Source organism: Scleropages formosus, chromosome 3 (genome assembly GCF_900964775.1).
Source record: "Scleropages formosus chromosome 3, fSclFor1.1, whole genome shotgun sequence".
NCBI lineage: Eukaryota > Metazoa > Chordata > Actinopteri > Osteoglossiformes > Osteoglossidae > Scleropages > Scleropages formosus.
Genome location: NC_041808.1, coordinates 14,791,326 through 14,818,378, shown reverse-complemented (window position 1 = coordinate 14,818,378; position 27,053 = coordinate 14,791,326). Strand labels below are relative to the sequence as shown.

At 41.4% G+C, this 27,053-nt stretch overlaps 1 protein-coding gene across 3 annotated transcripts in view; it reads right to left on the bottom strand.

Annotated features, from left to right (window-relative positions):
- The window catches only part of LOC108935194 (adhesion G protein-coupled receptor L2-like), a 94,536-nt gene that overhangs the window by 4,106 nt on the left and 63,377 nt on the right, over positions 1–27,053 (bottom strand). The window contains exons 6-21 of one of the 3 annotated variants that reach the window (XM_029250215.1): positions 22,261–22,554; positions 21,712–21,815; positions 20,492–20,677; positions 19,282–19,320; positions 15,707–15,890; positions 13,319–13,441; positions 12,992–13,197; positions 11,590–11,763; positions 10,986–11,195; positions 10,115–10,335; positions 9,717–9,783; positions 6,872–6,963; positions 4,116–4,284; positions 3,600–3,728; positions 3,080–3,176; positions 760–888 (exon numbers count right to left, since the gene is read on the bottom strand). In XM_029250215.1, the coding sequence (XP_029106048.1) occupies positions 760–888; positions 3,080–3,176; positions 3,600–3,728; positions 4,116–4,284; positions 6,872–6,963; positions 9,717–9,783; positions 10,115–10,335; positions 10,986–11,195; positions 11,590–11,763; positions 12,992–13,197; positions 13,319–13,441; positions 15,707–15,890; positions 19,282–19,320; positions 20,492–20,677; positions 21,712–21,815; positions 22,261–22,554 (2,424 nt within the window). The remainder of the gene's footprint in view (positions 1–759; positions 889–3,079; positions 3,177–3,599; positions 3,729–4,115; positions 4,285–6,871; positions 6,964–9,716; positions 9,784–10,114; positions 10,336–10,985; positions 11,196–11,589; positions 11,764–12,991; positions 13,198–13,318; positions 13,442–15,706; positions 15,891–19,281; positions 19,321–20,491; positions 20,678–21,711; positions 21,816–22,260; positions 22,555–27,053) is intronic. The other 2 variants (XM_018753599.2, XM_018753601.2) reach the window with 2 other exon arrangements.

The following is a 27,053-nucleotide window of genomic DNA, read 5'->3' as shown; positions in this document are numbered from 1 at the left end:
TCTGAATGTATTGTTGTACGTAACAGTAAAACTTCGTTGGGCAACTTGTCTTTTCTTACCGTGGCTCATTTTAAAACAAACTGAATCTATTAAAAACGCATTAAGTTTTGTTTAAGCTGTAGTATAAAAAAAAGATGCAGTAGGCATGCCCCACAGAGCAAATAATGTCTATCATTTATAATCTTTAGCGGCAATATGCACGCAGGCATCTTTTTACCCATTATCCTGTAAATAATATAAAAAACATAAAATGCCCTTAACAGATCCATCAGCAGAAAGAACGTTGTGTTGGAACGTTTACGTGATGGATCTTCCCCGAATCACCGATCCTGTTTGAGCAGAGAACGTGTAAAAACAGCTCGGTTGTCCGCTATGGAGGTGAACTCTCGTAAAGTGCTTGCAAAGCTGACTCGATATCGACATGTGATTCCTTTCTTGCTTAACTGGCAGTTTTCTTTTGTTTTTTTTTTTTTTTACAGCGAGATGTTTTACTCGAGCAGTTCAGGTTAACTACAGAGGCGAGGCCCTCTTTTAGGGCTTGGGCAGACAACCTTCAGGTGGCAAGTCTGCGTGCTTACCCACGACTCCGCACGCACAGATTGATGGAAAAGTGGAGACAGTGAAAAGGGAGAAGTGATGCTGCCTTGCACTCTATTCTCGATGCGATGGTACTATAAGGTCACGAAGGGTAGCAATGAAAAGGAAGGTGGCTGGAGAATATTAAAAGCGAGCCTTTCTCAAAGAGGTAAGTGTGCAGACCTGAGGAGGCAAACCCCGGAGCGGCTGGAGTGCTACAGACGATTGTTTCGGCGAGCAGGGTGTTATAGGGGTTGTTAGTGCCGTGTGGCCGAAGAAGAGGGTTTGTTAGTAGGTAATTGCCAGTCATCCCTGAAACAGCGACACAGACACAGAGAGAAAAACACATTTATGACATCTGTGCAGTAAGATTCCATCACGAGCCTTTATTGCCCTAAACACGCGGGACATTTCCAATGGTATTCTTCACCTTTAGTAGAGCCCTCCCTGACGTCGGTAAATAAATGTGTGTTTTTCTCCGTCTACATTCTAACCAGAACAATTACGCGTTTACAAACTCTGGAGTGTTATTTGCTTTGAGCCGACACATTGATAAGAAAGACATTATCTGGGGAGATGTTATTTGAGATGAGCTAAGCTGCATTAACCCACATAACATCGACTCGTTCAGCTAATTGCTATGAGAGATCTTTATACTCTGTCTTCTTTTTTTTACCACTGCCTTGTTGCTGAACATGAGTTTTTTAAACCACTTTTCTCATTGTCTTCTGGAGTCCATGGAGCAGGCCACTGACAAATGAACTTGATTAAATACCTTATTATTAATTTATTCACTCTTTATCAATAACTGCTTGACCAAGGTGGCATCGTGGTGGTCCAAAGTCTATCCTAGATGCACAGGGAGTGAGGCAGGGTACACGCAGGATGAGATTTTGTTGATTGCAAGGCTACTTCATGATTATTTTTGCAGAAAAGCAACTTGTCCTCCGTAGATTTTACCCACTAAATAGCTGGATATTTTACAGAAGCAGTTCAAGTTAAGTCCCAGGCTTAACAGAACAGATTTAACAGTTTCAGCAGAAGCAATGACACTGAGATTTAAACCAACTACCTTTGGATTACAGGTCTGTACCCTTAGTGCTGGTCCCCCCTGCTGCATTCTTTGTTGAGTTTGTATATTCTCTCTATATTTTCATTGGTTTGCTCCCAAGGTCCACAGATATGCATTTCATGTGAATTTGTCACTCTAAATTGCACTTTCTGTATGTCTGAGTGAATGTGTCAGTGTAACTGCCCTGTGATTGGCTGGCGGTCCGCCCAGGGTGTACCCCGTCAAACCTGGCAGCCCCGTGCTTCCAGGATAGGCTCCGGATCACCAAGACCTGCCTTAGCGTAAGCGGCCTTCTACAGTGAACGAGTGAGTGAGCGAGCGAGCGAGCGAGTTAGGCAGCAGTTGGCCAGGTTTTACTTAATTATGAAGTAGGGTTTAACAAAATGCCATCGCCCGTTAGAGAAATGCTGTTTGCAGACCAGCAGCTGGCTGCCCTCACTGCGGGGCCTTGCAAACACGCCTCGACACAGCAATTCGTTTACATGCTAATCAGCCATATAAAACACATTTATCTCGCCTCTTTTACATTCAGCCTTTTTATTATTGCTGCCCTGAGGTATTTAACCATGCTCAATGTCTGCTGGACTCTAGGGCTGTCTCTGCTGAATGCCAGATCACGAGCCTACATTCTGATGGAGCCGCACCAATTCCATAATGAAAGAAATTTGTTTCAACGCAAGAAGCCAATGACAAAAAAATTCAGATATTTACTTTGGCCATACTATGTTGCTGGTGCCTAATATTTTTTGAGAGAAGTGTGTAGATACATGTGCATTAAAAGCCAATTTTATTTTTATTACTTGGAATACAAAAAGAAAAAAAAAAAACACTGGGAAAGGGGAAATCATTTCATCCACTTCCTTGTGACTTCTGTCCGATTGCTTACTTTGCACACCATTTCAGTGCATTTTCACCACAGTAAAGTGGAGTACCGCTGAGCAGCCCGCTGGGGTCACTGAGAGTTTAACATCATCTTCTCATGAGCATATTCACACACATGCTAAATATTAAATGAGGCATTTTAAAAAAAAACATCCCTATGAATTGTGACTGATGTTTCTCATTGGATGCTGGCTGACTGATGTGTGTTTCATGCCATGTAAACAAGGCTTTTAAACTTCAGTTTTCCTTGAGTTTGCCGCCGTTCTCTGCTTTTGCTGAACTGACCCATGAACTGTGTGCATGCATCATTTTTCAGTGCTTTATTATTTTCTTTTCCTTTGCTCTGAGACAGCACCCGAGTGTAACAAACCTCAAAGGTTTCATTTCTGTTTCAAGGAAGAATTATTACAGCATAACCATGTAAATATTTAGGTCTTGAAAAGGAATCATTACGACTTTAAATAAGAAACATATTTTAATGTCTCGGCACCGCCTAAAAGGATGCGTTGTTTCCAAAACTAAAATTCGGAAATAAAATCTACAGCTTACCTTGGTTAAGAGTGGAGCTGCTGTTGATGTCAGTTGACATGAATGAGGACTCTGACTGCTTTCTGACTGTGTCGTTCCACATTCTTCTGATGCGGCTCTGCTCAATAAAGATTAAGAGATGCCGTTAGGCTGTTCCTACGCTCTCCTTTAACTGACCCAATTAACAAGAATGATGTAGAGTACAAGTGGCTGTGGTCGTGGCATTCAAAAGCACCACAGGGTACACAGCAAGAACAAAAAGTATGAGAAAAACACAGCCACAGAAAATCGGCAGGGCAAGGCAGTGCCAGATACGCCGCATTTCTGCTCGTTTCCATGGGACTGCCCAGAATGGCTGACGGTCCATGAATCTGCAGGCACGAATGCACAACTCTGAATGACCTGCCAATTTTAGACAGCTCTGCAGTGAATTAGTGTACTGTTTTTTTGCACTTTATTGCATTAAGAGCACAATCCATTTCTACCCTTTTAATTTCGCCAAGACGGGCCACTGGAAAAGAGCAGCACCGTTTCCTGGTACCTGCGTGGCAGAGGAGTAGCGGGTGCTTGTTCTCGAGGTCGACGTCTTTGCCGAGCTGTGGGAGCTCTCAGCTGGCAGTCCTCCGCAGCAGTAAGACTGACGCAGGCATTTACTGTACTCTTTACGGACCTGTACAAGGTAAATAATGGAGACAATTAGCATCTCGGCGTCTCCGTGGAGACACGCTCCATGTTCTGCACCATTCCGCTGTCTGAAAACAAAGATAAATGCATATTATGCAAAATATCAAAATGCACCTGCTCCTGTAAATACTTTGTCAACTCACTGTGATACTAACCAAGATGTGCAATTACAAAAATTACTTTTACCTCAACGATGACATTGGAAGCTTCTTCAACATTAACTGTAAATATTGATTCATTATGTTGAAATTCTGGGTTCTGTGGTGCACTACTCTTGGTACACAGGGGGCTTCATGTTTACTTTCCCCAGCATGTGAACATGTATAACCTGGAAGAAAACACATTCTCTGTACCCTTTCTCTGGCATACTCACCTTTTTCTGCAAGAGGCAGTGGAAGATAAAGATGAACATGCCTTGCAAGGTGTTGAAAATAGTGAAGAGATAAGCCATCACTATGGAAGACTCATTCATGAAGAATAACCCGAACGACCAAGTCAATCCCAGCAGGCAAAGCAATGCAAAAGCGCCAAGGACCCAAGATCTGAAATGGAAAAAGTAAGTGTCTTCCCAACAGGATAAAAATACGGTGCTCTACCAGCGATGAAGATCTCTAAAAATAATGTGAAACAAAAATGTAAAACAACTTGCTGGGGTGGGAAAATACTTCTCCAGCTAGAAGAGTTAACCAGGTTGCCATCTACTGAGACACATCACTAGGACCGTATTTGCAACATTCATGACACGCCCAGTTTAAACGTCTGAAGGCACCATGTCACTGCAAGACTGGAAACCTTGAGAAATTAAATACAGATACCGTCAGTATTTCTGAAAGATACTGTGTGTTGTTTTTAACATGTGACTGTGAACTGATGGAATACATCACTGCATGCAGCATCAACATGACAGTATATGAATGGGAACAAATGTGAAACAATTTCTCACTGATAGTCATTCCAGCCAGTACATATCTGGGCTGAAAATAAACAAAAAATGAAATAAAGGGAAACTCTGAGGACCCAAGGAAGACTTCAAGCATCTTTAAAGAGATGCCCAGTGGTAAACTGAAATGAAAACATGTTTATTTCTGGCAGATGGAAGTATATACTGGAATCAAATATTAAAAGAAAAGAGACAACAGGAAGAACACGATGAAGAAAAGCAGACACCCGACTGAAAAATAAAATTTCTCACTAATGCTCTTACTTGATAAATGACTTATTATCTTCATAGCTAGAAAGCATGATAAGTAGGAAAGAGAAACACAAATTAGAGGAACAAACTGCGGTTAGACGTCCGAATAAAATAAATAAACAATACTAGAAAATGAGAAATGAACTTAATTAAGATCCCAATGCTAATAAAACCAAATATGTAATTTCTCATTGATTTAATTACTCAAATTATTTGCTGCTTAATAATTTGATTAAAAAAAGGTGCCAACGTTTCAGTTTTCTGTAAATATAATTTTAGGACTAAGTATGATTTAATCACTCCATCACAACAGGAACATTAAATTGTTTTGGAATCCAGGATAAAAGAATGGAATACTGATGTAAGGCAGAAGCTTACCCAGGCAAATCGGTACTATAGTAGCCGTCACAAACACGGTAATTACTGGTGTGGTTGAGAAGGCATAAAGAGAAAAGGAAAGGAAAAGAAAGATGCTACAGATTAGCTCCATCTGCATACGCAGCATGCACTGCTCAGCCCTTTCTCGGGGATTCCAGATGTCGGGAAGACCTCAAGTCATACATGAGGCATGGTGCCTCTCCTGGGTGTAGGAGCCCTGTGAAGTGAGCCATCTCACATCGCTCTCTGAAGCTACCATGTAAAGAGCTACTTTCTCTTCTTCCCAAGTGACATTTTCCCTGTTAATTGCAAAAGGCTGGAAACGGTCACCGGAGCAATTTGGATTAACTGACTTTTTAAAATGTGTGTGAGAAGTGTCCCTCATGGGACTTCCATCTGCGACATTTTAGTTGCAAGTTAAGTCCCTTAATAGCCATGTTGCTGTACATCTACTGTAGCGATCTCGAAATTCTGCAAAACCCCTCTTATACCGAAGTTAATTTGCTTATTATGTATCATTATTTCGAATAAATAATGTATCATTTTAGAACATGTATCATTATTTAGAACAAATAATATCTGTTAACAGATGTGGTTGATGTTTCTATAGCAAACACACATATCACATCCACGTTACATTTTTGTAAACAAGAACTGATGAGAAAAAATGTTCATGAATGCATCTTTCCGAACATACAACAATATGAACAGAAATGAAAACCTCACATTTAAACAGTGAATGAGCACTGAAACACATAAGTTAGTTTGCCCTATTAATCTAGTTTGTATTGTACACAGTACTTTTAGAAATAGAAATATGAAAGGGGCTGCCAATACTTTTCTCTTTTTATCTGGGAACAGTTAACTTTGACAGTGATAACATGTCTCCCATCACATAACAACACTTCACACATCTATACTTGCCCCCACCGTACAAGTCGTAAGTATAAATATTTCCAATGTGCAGTGCAAAAGTGTTTTCACCTTGAATATTCAATTATACTACTATACTATTCACTGTATACAACTGCAAAACAAAGTTAAAGAGAAAAACTATTGATCAATGTTTTTTTAAGCTTTCATTTCACAAAATGATATTTAACATATCACTCAGACCTTAAGTCCTTTATACATGTGGTTTCATCTAAGAATTTAAATATTCAAACAAGTTTGTAAAACACATAACAAGCTCAAACAAAAGTGTTATTCATATCAACTTTAACTCACAATTACAGTAAATGAAGATCAGTTGAATTCCTTTGAATTATCTAATAATTTAAATACTGTTAGTTTCCTGAGAATTTAATTTTATTTACTCTAATGCTTTCATTTTGCAGACTCTTTTAGAGTCAGTCAAGAAAAAAGCAAAAAATCCTGGCAACTAAAAATGCTGTACTTAATCAAAGTAGTTTTAAGTTATCCAGCTGCAAATAGGATAGAGGAGATACCAGGGATGTTAAAACAGATGCTTTGTAATCGCATTAATGATGATTTCATGTCATGTACAGCCAACATGCAAGAGCTCAAAATTATCATGTGACCACAACGACCCCACTTACTTGATGTTCTCTAACCTGCTGGAGTCTGGTTTCAGTGAGGAAGAGTGCTTCACCATTTTATACATGGTAATCACCAGGAAGATGAGATTTAGCTGTCAAAATAGAATAATGGCAGCGTTAATATGTTGTCATTAATGCACGAATTAAAGCGGGAAGCTGTTAATTGTCATCTTTATATTGATTTAAAGGGCTGCCTTTAAAGCTTCTTAGTCTAAGCGACTAATGTAATATACAATATCCATCTCCTACAAGACTCAGACAAGCAGACTGGCGCCAAACGTAATGTCATTGTATATCAAGAGGAATATGAAAATGTTAATCCGGAGCAAATAAAATAAATTAAAACATAGCTACTGAAGCAGAGCTCTATGAAAAAGAAAAGAAATCCAAAATAATAATATTATACACAAACAGTCTGAGATCATACTTAAAAAAACATCTGAAAGAATACAGGAATTTGTTCGGCAGAAGCCCTTTTCCTTTGGGAGTTGAACAGGATTTATATCAATTTGGCTTACTTGTATGAATACCATATTCAATCTTCAGCAAGCTTATTTAAGGCAAGGTCAGTAACTTCTGCATGTCAAAGCATTTACTTTGGCCGGTCAAGCCATTACCTTCTTTTAAAAAATCCATAACCAGCTAAACATTAATCACTGTGCAACTTATTAAGTAAGAAAGTCGGCTAGTTCCTGCAGCAAACCCGGGACCCACGGAACTGGCTGAGCATACAAAAGCATGGTAGAGCGGCAGTCCTTAGCAACAGTGTGCTGACACTGGAAATACGCTTTGACTGCTTTTGCAAATAGGCAGAGTGTGAACTACAGAAGGAAAAATATGAACGATGTCAGTCAGAAAGAGCCAGATCAATCTGTATTGTCTCTTATTTTTACATCTACTTGCATTAAGATACCTGTCAACCACCCATGTCATCCTATCTTATTTTGTCTTCCATGAGAAAGTAAAAGATTAATCATGTCAAATGATCACCAGAGGTAGAAAGAATCGGCTTTTTTGCAAAAAATAAATGTGCATTCTGTACTATAGAGCAAGTGCAATACGCTACAGCTGTGTGGTTCAGAGCACAAACCTCCCCCCCTTTGCTAAGAGTCAGTTCAGCAGTGGTATAGCCCAATAAGATCGCTAAAATACGGAAGGGAAAACCAGCAGAGCGGGGCTTTTAGATCACAGATTACAGCGATGTCGAGTTTTCTTTTCCAGCCATCAGCCAATCGTGTCTGTATGAGCCTCGCGGCTCGAAATGCATTTCACACAGCCCACAGTGAAGACACAGATCTGATGGGACAGAGGAAGTGAAACATTACTCTAAAGTAACCTAGACAAACAGCATCCCCCCACCATGCCGCCCCCAGCGTCTTCCCTTGGGCTTCTGTTACCTTGTGAAAAAGCTTCCGTGCTACCCGTGCCTGCGCGACGGCTCGCTATTACCATGCAGAGGCCAGAGTAAGAGCTTCCGAGTGAGTGCACATGCTGAACTCCAGATGAACCAGATGCAATATTAAAGGTACAGATGGAGATGTCTGCATGATGAGGACAGCCTGCGATGTGCTGTGATCCAAACTTGCGTTCAAGCATTTTAAGCACAGTAATGGTGTCCTACTCTTCATCGCTTTTTCGTTATTTATGATTTTCACTGAACAAATATGCCGGAATCAAAGAAAGGTGGGCCGCATGTTATCAGGTGCAAAAATGTTTCATGAACTCTTGTTCCTTGTAGGAGCTTTTAACGAATCAGTAATATCTTACTTGACTTGAAGCAGGTTCTCTGAAACAGTGTTTATCTCCTTCACGGCATATTCGTCCATTTGCAGGTGATTCCGACAGAAAAGAGAGTTTCTTGGAGAGGTCAATAGGTCCAGGAAACCTTTTCTGTATATATTAAGTCCTAGCTAAAGTACTGTATACGCACAATTTTCTCATCTAGTGCTTTGGAAATGTCAGTTTTCTGAAAGTGACATCCAACCAAAATCATCTGCTGCACTGGCTTCCTGAAAGTCTGGTTATCTACTGAAGATGTCTGAGAAATAAATTTTCTCTGAAAATTTCATGTTTTTGAAATGTTCCTATATTAAATGTATTTTACATAAATGTTTATTACGATGAATGAACAACACTGTTACAAGCAACACAATGCTTTTGGAAAATTTTGACATTTCAATTTTCGACACTTTCAGATCATGTAAGCCACACATCCTTGAAACAGTGATTTAATCCCACTCCACTTCTTTTAAATATGATACCAGTTCTGTAACAGTTACTTATTAGTAAATCATTCATATCAATCCATATGAATTAATCAAAAACAATGTCAAGGTTTATCAATAATGTCTGGCAATTCTGCCATAACAAAAGTAACAAAGATTAACTAATTAATTGTTACTGTCTTCAGTCACAATATCTGCAAATCATACAAATGCACGGTATAATTACTAAAATGAAATCAAAGTCACAAAAAATTAATACATTTCTTTCACATGTGTATATTTGTTTGAACAGGCCTTAAATCCTTGCTTGAACCTTTTAAGTCCTTGGGATTTACTAGTCTGATAAATAATTGATCAACGCACCATCACAACGCGCTGAATTTAGAAGAGTTCCTTGTTTACGATGTCTCCGACTACTACACTCTCTAACATACAGCGGCCATGAGCACAATCTACAGGCGCCAGGCCACAATTGCGCTCAAGCAGCGCTGTGGAAGAACAATGTTATAATCTTACTGTGTTTCTCATTAGAACAATAGCTGGAACTGCATCTGTCGCTGTGTATTAAGATGTATTAAACTGCCTGCGAGCAATGCTCATCTGTTCCTAGGGAGACTTACCATGATGATGAATGTGACCGGTCCAATGAAGCTCCAGATGAAGTGATTATCTGCTCTCAGCCAACAACTACAGTGAAAGACAAAGTAACAAACATGGCCATTTAAAAAAAAGAAAAAAAAAAGAAAAAAAAAAAGGTAGATGCATTTCAATTCCAAGTTTCTCTAACAATCTGTTCATGTACTAGACATAATAAATCACTATACAGCCTCACAAAACAAAATAATGACAAATTACACTATTAGTCAAACCCATTACCAACATTACATTAAACGTCCAACGCATGAGCCAAAATAGCATATTATTGTGCACTAATCAATTGAATCATCAGCTATTAACAGCAGTCATTTAACTTTTCTTAAGGTTCACAAATCTGAATACACAAGGCATAAACACTTACGCCTTTTTAGTTCCGTAACTCCTGTAGTCAACGGCCGCTGAGATCCCTACTACTATGGCGGGTACAAGGTAGCCCGAAATATAGTAGTACTTTTTTCGAGAATATTCACTTTCAAAAACTTCCACCAGCATGAGATAAAGCTGGACACCTTCAAGACACATCCAGGCAAATGCAGCCAAGAAGAAGAAATGCAAAATCCCAGCAATGATTGAACAGCCGATCTGCAGTAGAGAGAGAAAAAATATATTCACAGAAACATACTGTTTTCCCCCCAGATTTTCACCCTAATGTTATTAGTTTCCAGTTGTGTTTCTGCAACGACCTCTCACAGTCACCGGATGCCTTTAAAGCATGGTGTGTGCTCTTTACTACACTCTGTGAGCATCTCATCTCTCATTACTTGCAACCAGCAACCCAACCAGCAACCTGCAGGTGCCTGACAGGTCTATAAGGGGTGCTTTTGTGGCAGCCAGCTGAGACTCCCTAAACAAGTTACCACCCCCCTCTCCACAGCAGAACAATGCCAATTATGTTCCGCTGTTTCAGTAAGATGCAAAATTTGCTCAAGACTTTATGTACCCTGTGTGATTTGAGTCCCTGGCAAGTTGAAGCCATCTGAAAAGCCCTGATAGCAGTCTTGCTGTGCACAGCTCTGGTGACTGATTTTTTTCCCAAATATTTGGCTGAACCAGACCCTAATCGTACTAGGGGAGAAGAACTTTTGTTAATGGCATTCAGATTTCGTTTAAACTCTTACTGATTGAAACTCTTACTGATTGAAACTCTATGTCTGATTTGTTGCAGGGGAACCAATGAAAAATACTAGAACATTCAGAACTACGATATCTAGCACCGATATATCAGGGCCTACCTTCAGTTCCGTCATGTCGATCCCTATTAAGAAAATTAACTCGGCAATAAAGAGGTTGATGCAGAGGTTCTTGTGGATGGTATTGCGGTCACTCTGTAGGCCCCGGAAGAAGCAGAACGTGATGGTGCTGATGGCCAGGCAGAGCAGGGATACGGCGATTCCCACCCGGGTGATGATGGTGAGGAGCAGCTCGTGCATTCCATCTCTGTCCTGCGGAAATGCAGTACAGGAAAAATAAAAGCGCCGCTCCGTCCATACAAATCGAGGAGTGCAGTTGTCCTCATATATCAAGTGCAACAGGTGGCGGGTGGAAAATTACAATTTTAGGTGACAAGCGGAAAGGAAGGCTCAAAGGCCATCAATCACAGGGCAGGGCCATTAGCGAAGAGCAATTAACGTCTGCTGGGATCGCAGGCCATGCGGTATCTTTCCGGAATTCAGAGCTAGACTCCGGGCTTCAGCAATATCACACCACTTGTTCTGGCTCCCCAAGAGATCCCACTGAAAGCTGTGCTTCTATGCCGCTGTTGTTCTCACTGCTTAGAGAAGCCAGCGAGACAATGCAACCTGATGAGAGGCAAACGACAGCAGGAGGTTTACTCACGATGACTTCGCGGTGAGCCATGAGAATGGCAAAGTTGGTGAGATGGCTGCAGGAGCAGGTGGTGTGGGTCTTATTGGCAGCTAAGAGCTTGCAGCCTTGGGTAGACCAGTAGCCCATCATGCTCCTCTCCGAGTAGTTCCAGAAGGAGCAGTTCGAATTGAAATAATTTTCCGTCTGAGAATCAAAATATGTAACATAATTACATTTCAAAATAGCATGGCAGGTAAAAATAGAACAATCAAATTAAAACTCATGAATATAATAGCCACAAACTCACTGTGACAGTGGTCATTACAGTATAAGGGAAATTAGTCATTGGCAATTGTACAGCAAAAAATTACAGCAAATAGCAAAAACCACATCAATATTTGTGGCCATAAATGGAATTTTTTAATGTGGTTGCAGCTGCTAACAGCACCATTCAATGGGTCAACTGCAATTTTTACAACAGGGCATAACTTTTGCAGAGGAATGGTCCGCTTCACGTTTTTATTTAAATATTTCAGACAGGAGGGGGTGTGGTGGCGCAATGGGATGGACCACAGTCCTGCTCTCCGGTGGGTCTGGGGTTCGAGTCCCGTTTGGGGTGCCTTGCGACGGACTGGTGTCCCGTCCTGGGTGTGTCCCCTCCCCCTCCGGCCTTACGCCCTGTGTTGCCGGGTTAGGCTCCGGTTCCCCGCGACCCCGTATGGGACAAGCGGTTCAGAAAGTGTGCGTGTGTGTGTGTATTTCATACAGTTTACATGGGAAGATTTTTTTAAAAAGACAAAACTATGAATATTTTACAACCATCCATCTGATTTCAATAACTGCTTGCCCAAGGCAGGGTCGCAGTGGACCGGAGCCTATCCCGAAAGCATTGGGCGCAAGTCTCTGGGGTGCTACACCCTGGATGGGATGTCAGTTTTAATATTAACATGTAGTTTATTCTTCATGCTTTTAATTTGTGCTGTGTTATGGACAAGCAGTATCTAAGACAGCATCATCAATTATGCGGGCCTCTTTAAGCCTGACATAATTGTTGCATGGCAACTCTTCACTACGACACAATTTCCTTGATAAAGAACAGAGTCAAGTCAGATCCCAATGGGATTCCTCTCTACAACTTTGAAAGACAGAACATAACCGGTCTCCGAGTGATTTCCATCCAGCAGCGTGTGGCTAATCTACAAGCTAATTTTCCGCTATACAAGAAAATGGCATCATTTACATTCTAATGTTGATTACAGAATTTACTAAAGTTCTATTAACTGCCGTTGCAGACTTATTTAATTTTAAGCTTGTCAGCTTAAAGTAACTCAGCTGTGACCTAAATCTAGCGAGGAGATTCTATCTGTCCTTTACTATCTGCTGTGCCCTCCCGCTAACATTACGAGCCCTTCTTAAACACGTAGGCACTCACGTCGATGTGCTCCAGAGTGAAAATCACCGGGTTGCTGACAAACACGCGACTCGACTCTTTGTTGATAGAGGCTGCAATAATGTCGGAGTTCACAGCAACCGAATGGTTCCGCCCGTTAACGTCGTTGCCAAATTTAATGGTGGCATTTTCTGTGCTTAGAAACTGTCCTAGGCGCTTGTAAAGGACAAACACCAGTTTGGCAATTCCTGTGGAGAAGAAAGAACAAGAGAGACAAGTATAAATGCAGTGACGCTTTAACAGCCACATTGCTGTCACCCAGGAAGCTTCTGTGTAAAACCTACCATGTTTCTTGTGTCTCTGGCTTACCATTTTTACTGTTGTATTTGACAGTTTTGGCAGAAAGCTGGATGGAGACACCACTCTTACTGGACTGGGGAAATCTGAAATCCTGGACCTGGCCATCAGTACTTAAGACGTACACATCCAGGACTGGATTTGGCGGCGTCGGATGGCAGCCGGAAATGAGAGAGGATGAAGCAGACATGTTACGGAGCATTTTACAAGGGAAATTACAAGGCGGTATAAGGGGGTGTCTTGCTCTCAGAATATCTTTCACAGAGCTTATGCAAACACATATTTTCAAAATCTCTTCATATAACGGAATTCCAAGTACAGGAAGAAAATGAATAAAAAACAATTCCAGCACCTCCACATGTACAACCAGCAAAAAGAGTGTGGTGAAATAAAAATGAAAAACATAAGTCGCAGGAAACACTGTTTCCTGTTCAAACTCAGGATGGTCAATTTAAAACAAATAACACACATAAACAAGTTTACAAATGGTAGATGAATCACTGCCTAAAATGCAACCTTCTAACCCTATAGTTATGGAAAAAAAGCTCAAGAAGACAATCTGTCCTGTTGTATAGCAGCTCCTTAAAGCTGAAAGTAATGACACATCACAAATGGCAAACATTACAACATCAAAAATAAAACCAGCCTTTTATGGACCATTCCCTGTGGATTCAAGTAACTCTGGGTTTATTAAACAAATCTTTGAAAGTCTAATAAAGTGCAGTTTTCCCTGCTATGCCAACGGCAAGCTAAATTTTCTCTGATGTCCTCAATGAGGGGGGGGTGCGGTGGCGCAGTGGGTTGGATGGGGGTCCTGCTCTCTGGTGGGTCTGGGGTTCAAGTCCCGCTTGGGGTGCCTTGCGACAGACTGGCGTCCTGTCCTGGGTGCGTCCCCTATGTCCTGTGTTGCGGGTTAGGCTCTGGCTCCCCGCGACCCCATATGGGACAAGCGGTTCAGATAGTGTGTGTGTGTGTGTGTGTGTGTGTGTGTGTCCGTGTCCTCAATGAGTGGGGGTAAGAAGTGACCGCACATCGGCCCTCAAACAGCACGCTTCGCTTTCTCGCACCGATTGGTGGTGACAGATACAGACAAGGTGTCGTTTAGTCCCAAATCACTTTTTTTTTTGCACAACAAGCCGCGATGCTGTTCTGGAAAGGTGGATTAAGGTGGCAGCAAGCTCACTGCCAGGCTTAAGTTCCCTTGAAGTTAAGCCCAGCTTTCTGAATTGAAAATGTAAAAATGAAATTAATTCTCATAACCTGCCTTTGCGCACTGTTTCACAGCGCATTCGTCTGCACCAGTTTTAGCCGAGATCTAAGCAAAGCATGAAACACTGGCAAAGAGCTGAGTGAAACGGTGGAACATAAGATGGGTTACTACAGTAACCAGGATCTTCAGTAACATTTTCTTCAAGAAATATAAAGAAGAGGGAAGTGCAACATTAAAATAAAACATAAAAATAAACAATCTATGGCAAAATAAATATAACAATGTAGCACTTTCATGCAGTTTCGTAACACGTAGCAACACTTTATGTTCTATTGAAATCTGAAGAACGCACAAGGTTGTGCCAAGAATCAGTAAACATTTAAGTCTGCCTTAAGAACCTACTTTAACATCCCTAAACTGTTCAAACACCAGAGCAGCGGAAAAAGTAAACATCCAGATACACCCGCAGTGAAGTGAAAAAATTAAACAGCTTCGCTCGTAAATAGACCATAAGAGCAGCTTCTGCTGAAACCTTTAGAAAGGTACATCACTTGCTGCGGTAAAGCACACAGGTGGCCAAATGCAGAATGAGACTGCAGCTGGGGTAAACTGCTTTGGACAACAAATGTGTGCTAGGTGACTAAATGGGAATAAATTAACTACTAAATGTGCACGTTAAGTCAATAACATCAAGTGCATGAACATTTTTTACCTTCTAGATTTTGCTGCTTTTTAGATTTATTGTTAAGAAATCTAGGCATAAATACTCATTATTTTATATATACACACACACACATTTTCAGAACCGCTTGTCCCATACGGGGTCACGGGGGACCGGAGCCTACCCGGTAACACAGGGCGTAAGGCCGGAGGGGGAAGGGGACACACTCAGGACGGGACGCCAGTCCGTCGCAAGGCACCCCAAGCGGGACTTGAACCCCAGACCCACCGGAGAGCAGGACTGTGGTCCAACCCACTGCGCCACCGCACCCCCTTATTTTATATATATATATATATATTAATTATATATAATTCCAACAAAACATTGCTTAATGACTGGTTTGACACCCAAAGAATAATTTGATTTTTTTTTTTCCAAGTCCAGATAGCACATGTAAAAGAAGTAATTCAACTTTGACATGACATGTAATGAAGCTTCTTAATAGTCGAAAGGGAAAGGGAACGCTCACCTATATTCTCCGCAGGCACTTTGACAATGGCTGGCTCCATCAGGTTGTCAGCTAGGACAAAGGCCCCCTCCTCCAAGGTGTCCAGCAACATGGTTGCGGCGTGAGTCTGTTCCGTGGCGTTCATGTCCTCCCAGGACTTCAAGGCCTCGGGTCGGAGCAGGTTGTCGACCGTGTCCACGATAGCCTGTGACCACCAAAACAAAACAAAGCGTCAGAGCCACAGACCTCGCTGCCGTCTGGCACTTTCAGCAGCATGCAGCTGGTGTGGGACCAAAACGGAAAGAAAAGAAAAGAAAAAAATTTTGGGGAAGAAAAGAAATGATTAAAAAAAAGGCTGGGTTGGACATGCAGCGTGTCAGCTGAGAAACACTGCCGGTAGCCAAAGACGTGATACCAACAAGACTGGGCAGTCAGTAAAGTGAACCAGTACGATTTTCGTAACAAATTTTGTAAGCATATTTGGAAAGGTTTACAAACAGACATGAATGAAAAAGGAGACAAAAAAATCTGGTATCCAAACTCCCTCCATATAATTATGAGCCCCGTTTTTATTTGCACACGTTGACAGTTTTTCACAACCAGATAGATCACCTAAAGCATTACCCATGATGTATAGAAAAGCAAATGTTGCCGCGACCCTGCTTGGGACAAGTGGCTTCAGCCAGTGTGTGTATGCGTGTGTGTAAATGTAAGTGTACTGTATGCATAATTCTCAGTTGTTGCCTATTTATAACAAACTCTATTAAAAACCAAGCAGCACGGTGTTGCAATGGGTACTACAGTTACCTCACGCCACCGGGGTTGTTTGGGTGTAGGTTTAAACCCCGCTTAGCCTGTGGAGCTTGCAAGTTCTCTGTATGTCTGTGTGGGTTTCCTCTGGGTGCTCTGGTTTCCTCCCAGCATTCCAAAACATGCGGTTCAGTTGAACTGGTGACGCTAAACTGCCAGTACCTCCCCAAGCTCAGGATAGGCTCTGGACCTATGTAATCTGCTACTCTGACCAGGACAAGCGGTTAACGAAAGTGAGCGGGTGAGTGCGAGTGTATTAGAAACCCCGTGTGAACTGGATTTTAGAACACCATTATTAATACTAAAATTAATTAACAAGCACCATAATTTGGGTGGCTACATTAAGCAGTTCTTTACAAATTTACAGTTTGTATTTTTCCAATCAAAATAATTCCATCTTCTCAGTTTAAGAAGTTAAGTAAAAAATGTAAATAAGCATTACTGAAACTTTGTGATGAAATGATCACTCCCATCACACAAAAACTAGAAAATGAGTGGGGAACAGGCTGTCCTGCTTTTGCTTGTAGTCACAGCAAGTGATAAGTGATATGGTTATGTAAGTATTCATCTCCAAAATTCCTCCTTTGTTGACTGCAAAATGCAGAAACGCAAAACTGTAACACTCAGGCCTCATACAACAGTCCTGGAGCACAAAAATCCTCTATAACAGTTCATGAAAATATACAACGTTTAAATACGGGCTCATTATTCAGTACAATGGCATTTTCCACCTTCCTCTATCATTTTACTTTCACAACGGATATTTTATTCTGCACAATGGCTTGTATCAGACATTTTGGGACAAACATAGACACTTTGTGTTTCAAACCCTAAAGGGTTTTTGTCCCTCAGTGCTGCCAATCTCATTGTTTTCCTTCAGCTTATAGCAATGTCATACTTAATATTATTATTTACCTACTGACACAAAACTCCGGGCAATTTTTACTGTTTTAGTTCAGGTTAAGTACCTCCATGAAGGGCACTACAGCAGCAGCAGGGATTAAAAGACGGGTCCTCTCATTGCAAGGTGACAGCTCTGACCACTATGTTACCTGCCCCCTCTTAACACTAGCTTTTATAAATGAGCTATAAATATTTAACTATGAACTCAATTATTTAAATATAAACCGCTCTAATAACATGAATACCCTTAGACTAGCATAAAGCCATAATCTTCCGAGCAACGCTACACAGCAACTTCAATGGCATAATGGCTACAATGCTTTCCAGAGTGAAAGACCTAGGCAGTGATCTTGTGTACTATCATATAACGGTAAGCCAAAGTGTTAAAATGTCTCCGTTCCAGACGTACCCTGTCTTACACACTATGTTTCTGAAATGGGCTCTGGACTTTCACAATCCTGCACTGGACAGGAAGTTAACGAAGGAACGAACGAACAAACTACATTAAAAATCAAAGTAAAAATAAAAATTTTGAGACAAATATTATATGTCGGTATCGGGGGACGCAGTGGCGCAGTGGGTTGGACCGGGTCCTGCTCTCCGGTGGGTCTGGGGTTTGAGTCCCGCTTGGGGTGCCTTGCGACGGACTGGCGTCCCGTCCTGGGTGTGTCCCCTCCCCCTCCGGCCTTACGCCCTGTGTTACCGGGTAGGCTCCGGTTCCCCGTGACCCCGTATGGGACGAGCGGTTCAGAAAATATGTGTGTGTGTATTATATGTCGGGTTTTATAATTGTAATGCGTAAAAATAGCGTTTGTTCTGGTAAATTCATTTTTAGGTGACACTTTTGTCCGTGCACCATTCATTTTAAATAGTGAAAATTATTTAAATGGAACGAGCGCACATTTTTCTTTGTATTCATACAAAAATGAGAAAATTGCTACAAACTCAGGTTAAGATTAACCAGGCTGCTCAGACAAATCCTGACCTTGGATGCAGGAGGAACATAACCTGTATGTGGAATAGAAGGCTTTTAGACTATAATGGTGGAGGGAATAGTCTAAATGGTCCCAAATGGAGGCCAGAAAACTTGAATGCAAATTAATCTATCCCCACCTGCAGTTTTGGCTGAAAAGACAAAATCATGTTTCTTGTGCGTTGCACAGATGAACAGCTACGTATATAATGTATCTTCATTTGTCTTTTGAAAACGTGCTCAAGTTCTTAAATATTAACAGAATTTTGTGGCATCTCTAGGCTGCGCCACATTTCTCCGCACGCTGCACATCACAGCATTTCTTCACGATGAGGGATTTGATCAGAAGGAAATACCAAAAAGAAAAACAAAAAAGCATGAACGACTGAGGACGACATGACATGAACAAGCTCCGCAGAGACAAACGTCTATTTCCACAGCACAATGTAACACGGTGCTCCGGTGTCTAACGTGTTTATTTAGTACACAGAGTACTGAAAATTCGACATATTTCGGCAAAATCTAATTTGACTACATCTTCAACTTCCAGCATAAAATACTACAGCACACCAAAGATATGAAAGTGAACAACAAAAAAGGTCATATAATTTACAATATGTAAAATCAATAGCTACTGAGCGCAGCAAAAAAGTTATAAGTTCAAATGCTACAAATTTGCATAACATTTTAGCAACAGTGCTTGATGACAACTCTTCTTTGATCACCTTTTGCTGTGTGTCAGTAAACCACTACATTTCTGGCCTGGGACTTCCCCGCAAAACACATGAAGCGGAGCGAGAGGAGAGACACAACAACACGACAACACAAAAGGACACATGCTGAGCAAGAAGGCAAGGAGAGGGGATGGGGGCAGAGAGACCAAGGGGACACGGGAGCGTAGCCGAGATACCTTCATGTACGCCCTGCATGTCCTTTCTCGTTTTTGAAGCTTTTTTCATTAGAAGGAAAAAGAAAACATTGACATTCACATTAGCAAGTGCAGGAGCTCAAGAACAAGTGGCCAAGTCCTATACATATATGTATAGATATAGATATATATATATATATATATATTCACACACACACATACACACAGTGTATACTGGAAAAGAACTCTATAACATGACCTTGCACCTTGTATATGATCCTTCCTCCACACGTATGAAAAACGTGCATTTGTTAAGCGTCAGGGCCGACAGCATTCAAGTGCTTAAGGGGAACGAACAACCTGAAGCACTGTGTCAACACAGGCGATGGTTACATAAACAAGTGATGAAGACAGTCATCTAAATAATTCTTCACATGTGGCTGCGTGGCCGTGTGAGTCACATTATGCTCTGTTGGTAAGCAAAGGGAAGATGCAGTCACACATGACATAACAATTCCAAAAAATACCTCGCAGTCATCCAGCATCATTTATTGAATTAATTAATCCACTTGGTGGATTATCAAAATGGCAATTTTGCATTCTGCTGAGGTGCCGCACAGCAATGACAGTCAATCAAATTAAGTTGGCTGACTGTTAAATGTCTTACTAACAGCAAGAATGGAAACTAAAATGAAATATTAACAATTCTAACGGAGCCCGTCATCTGCTTTTTGACAAAAGATGTGTCATCTTGGTGCTTTCATGTACTTTAGTTTGAAGTGTTTGAGAGTGTGGTTTTTTTAAAAGTTGGGCAGAGATTTGAGAATTGCTCTACAATAATCGCAGGCGATGTGTCAACTTGAGGACAATTTCATTCAACTGCCAAGACGAAAAATCTCTTCCTGACAGTTTTCAATAATAAAATGCACTTTTAAAATGGAATGTAAAAATGCACACGCTGCTTTGATATGGAATCACAGTGTCATATTCCATTCTTCAAAAAACACATATATGAGATAGGTCATCATTTCTCTCAACTCTGGATGAGCAGCTTCTGCGATGTTGTGATTGATTCAGGACATAATATCTCGTCAATCTGAAAATCTTTTTCTTTAATGAGATTTTGAAAGTTTAATTAAGACCTAGCAGAAGGATGGCAAGATGTATTGACCAAGCTAAGTAACGTGGAGCATGTAATAAGGGGGATGGATGTGGCAATGGCAGCCTCTCTGGGATGCGGGAGCATAAATACCTTGTTAAAGCTCCGCCCTGCCGAGTCCTTCTCGCTGGGCCTCAGCTCCTGCAGCTGAGCGTCCAAGATGTCGACCAGCTGCTCCATCAGTCTCACTGATGAACTCACATCTCCGGCGAAGATGGGCCCTTTGGTGTGCTTTGCCAGCTCATTTGCCAGGTTAGCGGCATTTTCTCCACTCCTGATCTACAATGAAATCAATCATCTCAGCATGGTTAAGGGTATTACCTCCGTCTAAAGGAGTTCCACTTGCTCATTAATGTCCATGCTACAAGGAAATATTACTTAGTGCGAGTGACTTACTGAAGCTGATAAACTTTGCAATAAGACAAAGTAAGCAGAAAAATTTTAAAGCTACTTTCATAAAGAAGTGCACACGCTGATGGTGGAAATGAGCAATGTATAAAAGTGTCTGACAAAATGCACGGCTTCATCCTTTCAAACCATTACCAAGGAGTCAAGACCTTGGACTGTTATCAGAAGTGTATATGCAATATGGAGCTCAGAAGAAGGTTTTACTGCATGGTCATACAGACTGAACACTGATATATTGAACCCAAATAAAATGCAAAGATATTTCTCTTATACAGTCTGATATGAATAGCACACTTGTTAATTAACTAAGCATTCTGACTCAATTTCTGCATTTAGCCTTGTTTTCTCGTTGAAACTGTAAACCAGTATTGCCCATGAGAAACTAGTAATATGTAATAATCAGTAATAATACTGGAAAAACCCCATTAATATGTGGTTAAGTGTGTGAAGTGCCCTCCCTGTCTTGTAAAGGATTCATGCTGGGTGTTTTTCAGCAAAGATAAATCTGCTCAGTAAAATTCAATGAGTCTCAGCCTTAATGGGATCTTACACTGATCTGCTAAAAACACTTTTTCGACTATGCTTAATTCAAAAACTTATAAGTTATCAAGCCATCTCTCATAATGTTATCTGTCATTATTTTTACCTACCCATCGCAGTGAGTGAACATCACAAGTTCCCTGCTTGCCAAAAGACAAATATTTAAATTTCACCAATAACAATGTCAAGCTTCTTTAAGGTACATTTCATAAAATTCACCCACTGCATAATCACAAGCACCAGGATAATGAAATTTCTACAAACAGACTGACCCACAGGTTTATTTTATGATTACTGAATGATAAGCAGCAGTAAGAGACACACTGCTGCGCGTGGCTTAAAATGCGGAGATAGTTTGAACAAACCTTCTGGGCGACCTGATTCACCCAGTGGGACGTACAGTTGCTGAGGTCGGGCCCCTTCGGGTTCCAGGTCCCCGTCGAAAGCACACAAAGGTAAGAGGCAGTGCCTTCAAGAAAAAAGGTCAATAAGAATGGGTTTGCTGGACTTTTGTGGGTAAACACATTTGGCAGTAGCTGGGGAGTATAGACACCTATAAATTCTTTGTAAAGAGCATACGTCCTATCGTAAGGCACGACCTTGTCACGTACACAACTCGTCATTATAACAAATGGGAGAAAAAAGAAAAGTTATTTGCAAATCCTTTTACTTCTACAGCTATTGGTAGCTTATCAGACTGGAAATTTTCAAAAGCAATATCTGACCGGTTCCGTTTGAGTTGTAACAATGAAAAAAAAAAAAAAGCTTTTGGACCTATCAGTAAAGCAAGGTAAACTAACAAGTAAACTTCAGATACAGATGGCAATCTTTCAGTAAAATTATAACAATGACTTCTTTCCACCATGGTGCAGCTGGACAGCAGAGACGAAGCAGAAGGGGAACATATGGCTAACCTCTGGTTCCCTTGGGACACGGTCGCTCCAGCAGGATTCCTCTCTGGGTCTGAGGCCACGATATGCCCCTCTTCACCGTGCTCTCGCAGAATCGCTCCGGTAACGGGAAGGAGTCTGGGGACGGGGGTGCGGTCGTTTCGGGAACCTCTGGGGGTGGTTTGGGGCCCCTGTTGCCCTCAACTGGGTTCACCGTGCTGGAGTTGTTCCCTGAAGCCCTCTGATTCGTCGTCGTGGCCATGGTGGTCGTTGTTTTCGGAGGCTCGGGCGTGATGGATGCCCCCGGGATGGTCGGAGCTTCAACAGAACCAGGAAAGTAAAGTTTGCCGTTACCTGCCATGTTCCCCTTTTCCTACAGTGCAAACGTTAAGTCAGGCATGGATGATATGTATTACTAAACAGTGGAATACAGGAAAGAATAACAGCTAGGCCTGATGGAAGTATTTATACTGATGGGGTTATAAATAAAAGACACAAATAATGTGTGCATTTACAAGGCGATATTTTCAATATATGTGTGTGTCTACATTGCCACGATCATTTGGGAGAATATTGAGTATCAATCATCTGAGAATTGGAACTAGACCTATCAAATACAACAGCAATGGATTATAAAAATTCACAATGAAATGTTATACCAAAGTGCAGAAAAAGATGTTTGTGAAAATCTCCCAAACAATATTTGCTTCCAGACCTATAGTTTGCACCTGACAAGAAAATAATTACAGTGGCATCTTCCTGCTTGGCCGTCATTCTTGCTTCAGAGATTTCACTGCATGCCTGATTAAATCTCAACAAAGAAAGACGTATCCTGCTCCTGTTTTCCTTTCCGGACCCCTTTTCCATCTCTTTCTTTTCTCTAAAGCAAGCAAAAAGCAACTAATGTGATGCCGGCTACAAAAACAATACATATCGCAGGCAAAGAGATAAATATCTCCCGGTGCCACAACTTATAGCAATAAGGAAGACCGAATGGTATAACCGAATAAAAAAAAGAAGAAAAAAAAGAGCCTGGCCTGTGAGTGTGTGCAGGCACACAGAAACGTTGTACAGAATCTACCCGTTACATTTTTGCTGATTTACCAGCTTGCGTTTGATATCAGCTTCTTCGAGGTTGCGTTCCAGTCAAGTAAACCAGGAGTCAACTGTTTTTGATTAAGGTTTTCTCTTTTGTTCGGGGAGAAAAAAAAAGGAGGGAAATGAAATGTCTGTATCAGATTTGTAACGTATTCTAAGAAGATTTATTTTCGGACACGTTTATCCGTCTTGCTGCTTTACATCAAAAAGAGAACGGAGGAAATTCACAGGCCTTTTCGGCTCCCCGCATAGCCTCCCTGGGTCTTTGATACGGCCCCGTGCGCGCATGGAAAATAAACAAGTGTCTCCACGTTTCGATTTCCTCCCCCCCCGTGCCATCGGCCAATCAGCGCGATAAGGACATCGCTGCAAAATGAGGTGCGTGTTCTGCAAAGCAGTCGTTCTTCGGGGAACGCAGGAGCCCAGCGTTAATTTAAGGGTACCCACATTCCATCATGAAAGGCATCGCGCTCTTTTTGCCTGAAGTGACAGGGCAATTTCGGTGCCACTGTTTACCATCTATTCTTTGAGGAACGGGACAGAGCCTTTCACGAATGCCGCCACGAAACACGTCGGCAGCTGTGCCGCCACGACAAGGCGAGCGTGACCCCGTAACTGGCGCGTTGCAGCCGAAGAGGGTCTCCGGGAAAACAAACACCCCTCTGTTTTAGAAGACATGAGGACCAGCTCCAGAAACAGCTAATAGAGAGGCTATTAAGGCCTATAGGTCACAAGTTGACAGCAGGGAAAATACTAAAATACTTGTTTCCGTCAACTGGTAATGTGACTAGCTGACAGGAATGGTTTGAGTCGTGCACCGGCTCTGTAATACCCCCTCGGTGTTGACACAACATTTCAGCACAGAGAGAATGAGGAGGCAGGCATCTTTCTGAAGCCGGTTGTTGTCTCTGCTGCGAATTAGTCTCAATAGGCCGTCGTTGACATCTCACTCTGCTCCCTGTGGGGGCTGCCTTGTCTGCGGAGCGGCTTTCTCTGGGGTACAATCTATTTTTGAGGGCTGGGGGGCTCCAGTCAAGGCGGATGCGTCGGCTTCGGTTTTTTTGACACGTACGCCCGACACCTGACCGTCGCTGTCGCCGAAAAGCCTCCGACAACACCCAGATTCCTTGATGAGCTGTGCAACAGTTTCTCATAATTAATTACCTTTTAAGGGGAAGAGCAGAGCCACATACTCAACTATAAATTACGTCAATTAATCATAAATACAATTAATTACATCAGCTTTGTTTTTGATGTTATGGATCATATTCTTAATTGGTTCAGATGACATTGTTATTTTTCACATTCTACATTATCAATATACTATACTGAAGAGAAAAAACATGATTTAACCAGACTATTCCTTCATGGCGAAATGTCTACGTTGTGAACTCAAGCAGTGCAGAGATGCAGCTTAAGAGGACATCATTCAAGTCTTAATGTGCACACCATGATTTACCTGTTTTTATGGCTTCAATGTTCTGCTTTTAATGCTGCATAGAATAAACATAATATTATGAACCGCATTTACAATTAATAAATCAACTATGACACCAAAAACTGCACGGAGATCACACAGAGAGATCAAACAATACAAAGAGACGATTTACATTTGGCCACTTTGAGCCTTGACTGGGACTATATGCTATTTTCACCACTCTGATGCCCTTGAACACAGCACCAAAAAAGCTGTTAAAAGCCATCTCTGAATATATAACATGAGTAATTTTCTTCACTCCAGGAAGCGGGGAATAATGCTGCCTGTCAAGGCTAATAAAACTAACAAGTAACAAATACTGATGCTGACTTGTGGTCATGCCTGAATAGGTGTGCTAAAAGTAGGATCTCTTTAGTCTGCCACAAGAACATGCCTTACAGGCTATAAGTTGAATTTCTTTTAACTAAATCTTCCTTCAATGAGGCTGATCTATGCACTTATGAGGCGCTTAATCTTAATTTTATCAAAAATGCCCCCGAAAGTTGACGCAATGCTTAATTATATATAATATTTCAGCTACACGTAATATGTAAAGCATGGTCGAGCCTTTACACAAAACTAGGCATTATATAAATTACATTCTTCCAGATTAGTTTTAAAGGAGACCCTGATAACACAAAAAAATCGAAAAAAGTAGGGCTATTGATTAAAGGTACACAGCCTCTACTACCACTGGAAACAGTCATATCTTCGATTGTATCCGCAAACACTCGCACTATTTTCTACACGGGGATGAAGGAAAGCCTTACGCTAAAAAAAATTCCCTAGGCATCATCGCTAAAGTAGGTCAGTACAGAAACAGGCAGGATTCAAAAGGTAATCTGAAATAATACATTCTTGCAATAATTTAAATTATTCAGTATTATTTGAGGCAGAAGGGCATCGATGATCCAGCTGTTCTGAAATAAAAGCTTTGCTTTTACAAGCGCTGAATATAAGAAATGGCACTGGAAACCTGTGCAGCATGTGCTCAGATCACAGTTTTTAGATTTCACACTAATGTATGCATGTGTGCATATTCAGGACAGCTCAGAAACGTGTCGAGCTGTGCGTATACCCAGCAGTCTTCATACACTGCAGCTACCGCAGTTACTCCGACACAAGTGTTTAAGGCCCGAGGCTTTAGATTTAAGGTTGTACTCGAAAGGTGCAATTAAACAGATAAGCAAATAAATGCGGGAGAAATTATTTGGTGTGGCATCTGCTGCGTACTTTTCGGCGATGTCTCTATGTGGCTCCCTTCACAAACAGCGCGTGAAGAACAGAGACCGGGTTCCTCGCAAACTCGATGTTTCAACTGAAGAAAACACATTTACCTTCACACTTACCCCCCCGGGCAAACTTGCAAGAAAGACAAGACACCGACTTAATGCTCAGGTAATAAACGGCGCGGGCCTCGGCTCAATCTGTCCTTGTCATCACGCGGGTGCCGCAGTAATTGAGAGATCAGCTGTCTGCGCTTCGTGCTATTACGCCACTTTACAGCGAAGACGCAAGCGGATCTGGGAGGGAAAAATAAAAATAATTCAGAATTCATTAATGCTCGATTCTATTTAAACCAAGAACGGAATGTGAGGGAGAGGCACGATTAACATTCCCAACAATTATCGAGAGCGTGCGACCGCTGGAGCTGTTGTTCTAGCAGTGCGTGATGCATGTCTCCTCTTCTTCGTAATGTTCCTCTAATTCTGCTCCGCTTATCAAACTGACAACAGGACAGACAACCCCCGAATCTAAAAAGCATCCAAACACTAAGTTACTTGAGCAAAGCTGACAATGCCTTCAGGAGGCGTATTAATTAAGATCTGGAATTAGCGTTGCGACGGCCCGCCGTTTGTTGGCGAACGCAGCTCTTCCACGAAGTGCGATCTCCGAGCTACAGGTTACGGGTTACAGGTCAACGCCTGAACCGTCTGTCTGATTAGATTGCAAGACACAAAGTTTAAAAAAATAGTCCCAGGGCTAAGATGAAAGTAGATGTACTTCTCTGGCCAGTTTTCAAAGCAGCGTATCTGTTATTAAAAAAAAAAAGAAAAAAAGATCTTGCCACATTTTGGCAGCTCTTCAAAAGCATTTGTAAAAAGCTGCTTCTTCCCAGCACAGCAAGAAAAACACGATTTTGTGATTTTCATCACATTTTTAATAAAATCGATCAAGTTTCATATTTTGTACACAATGTGAAGTCGTTAAATTCACGACACATAACAATAAAATGAATTTA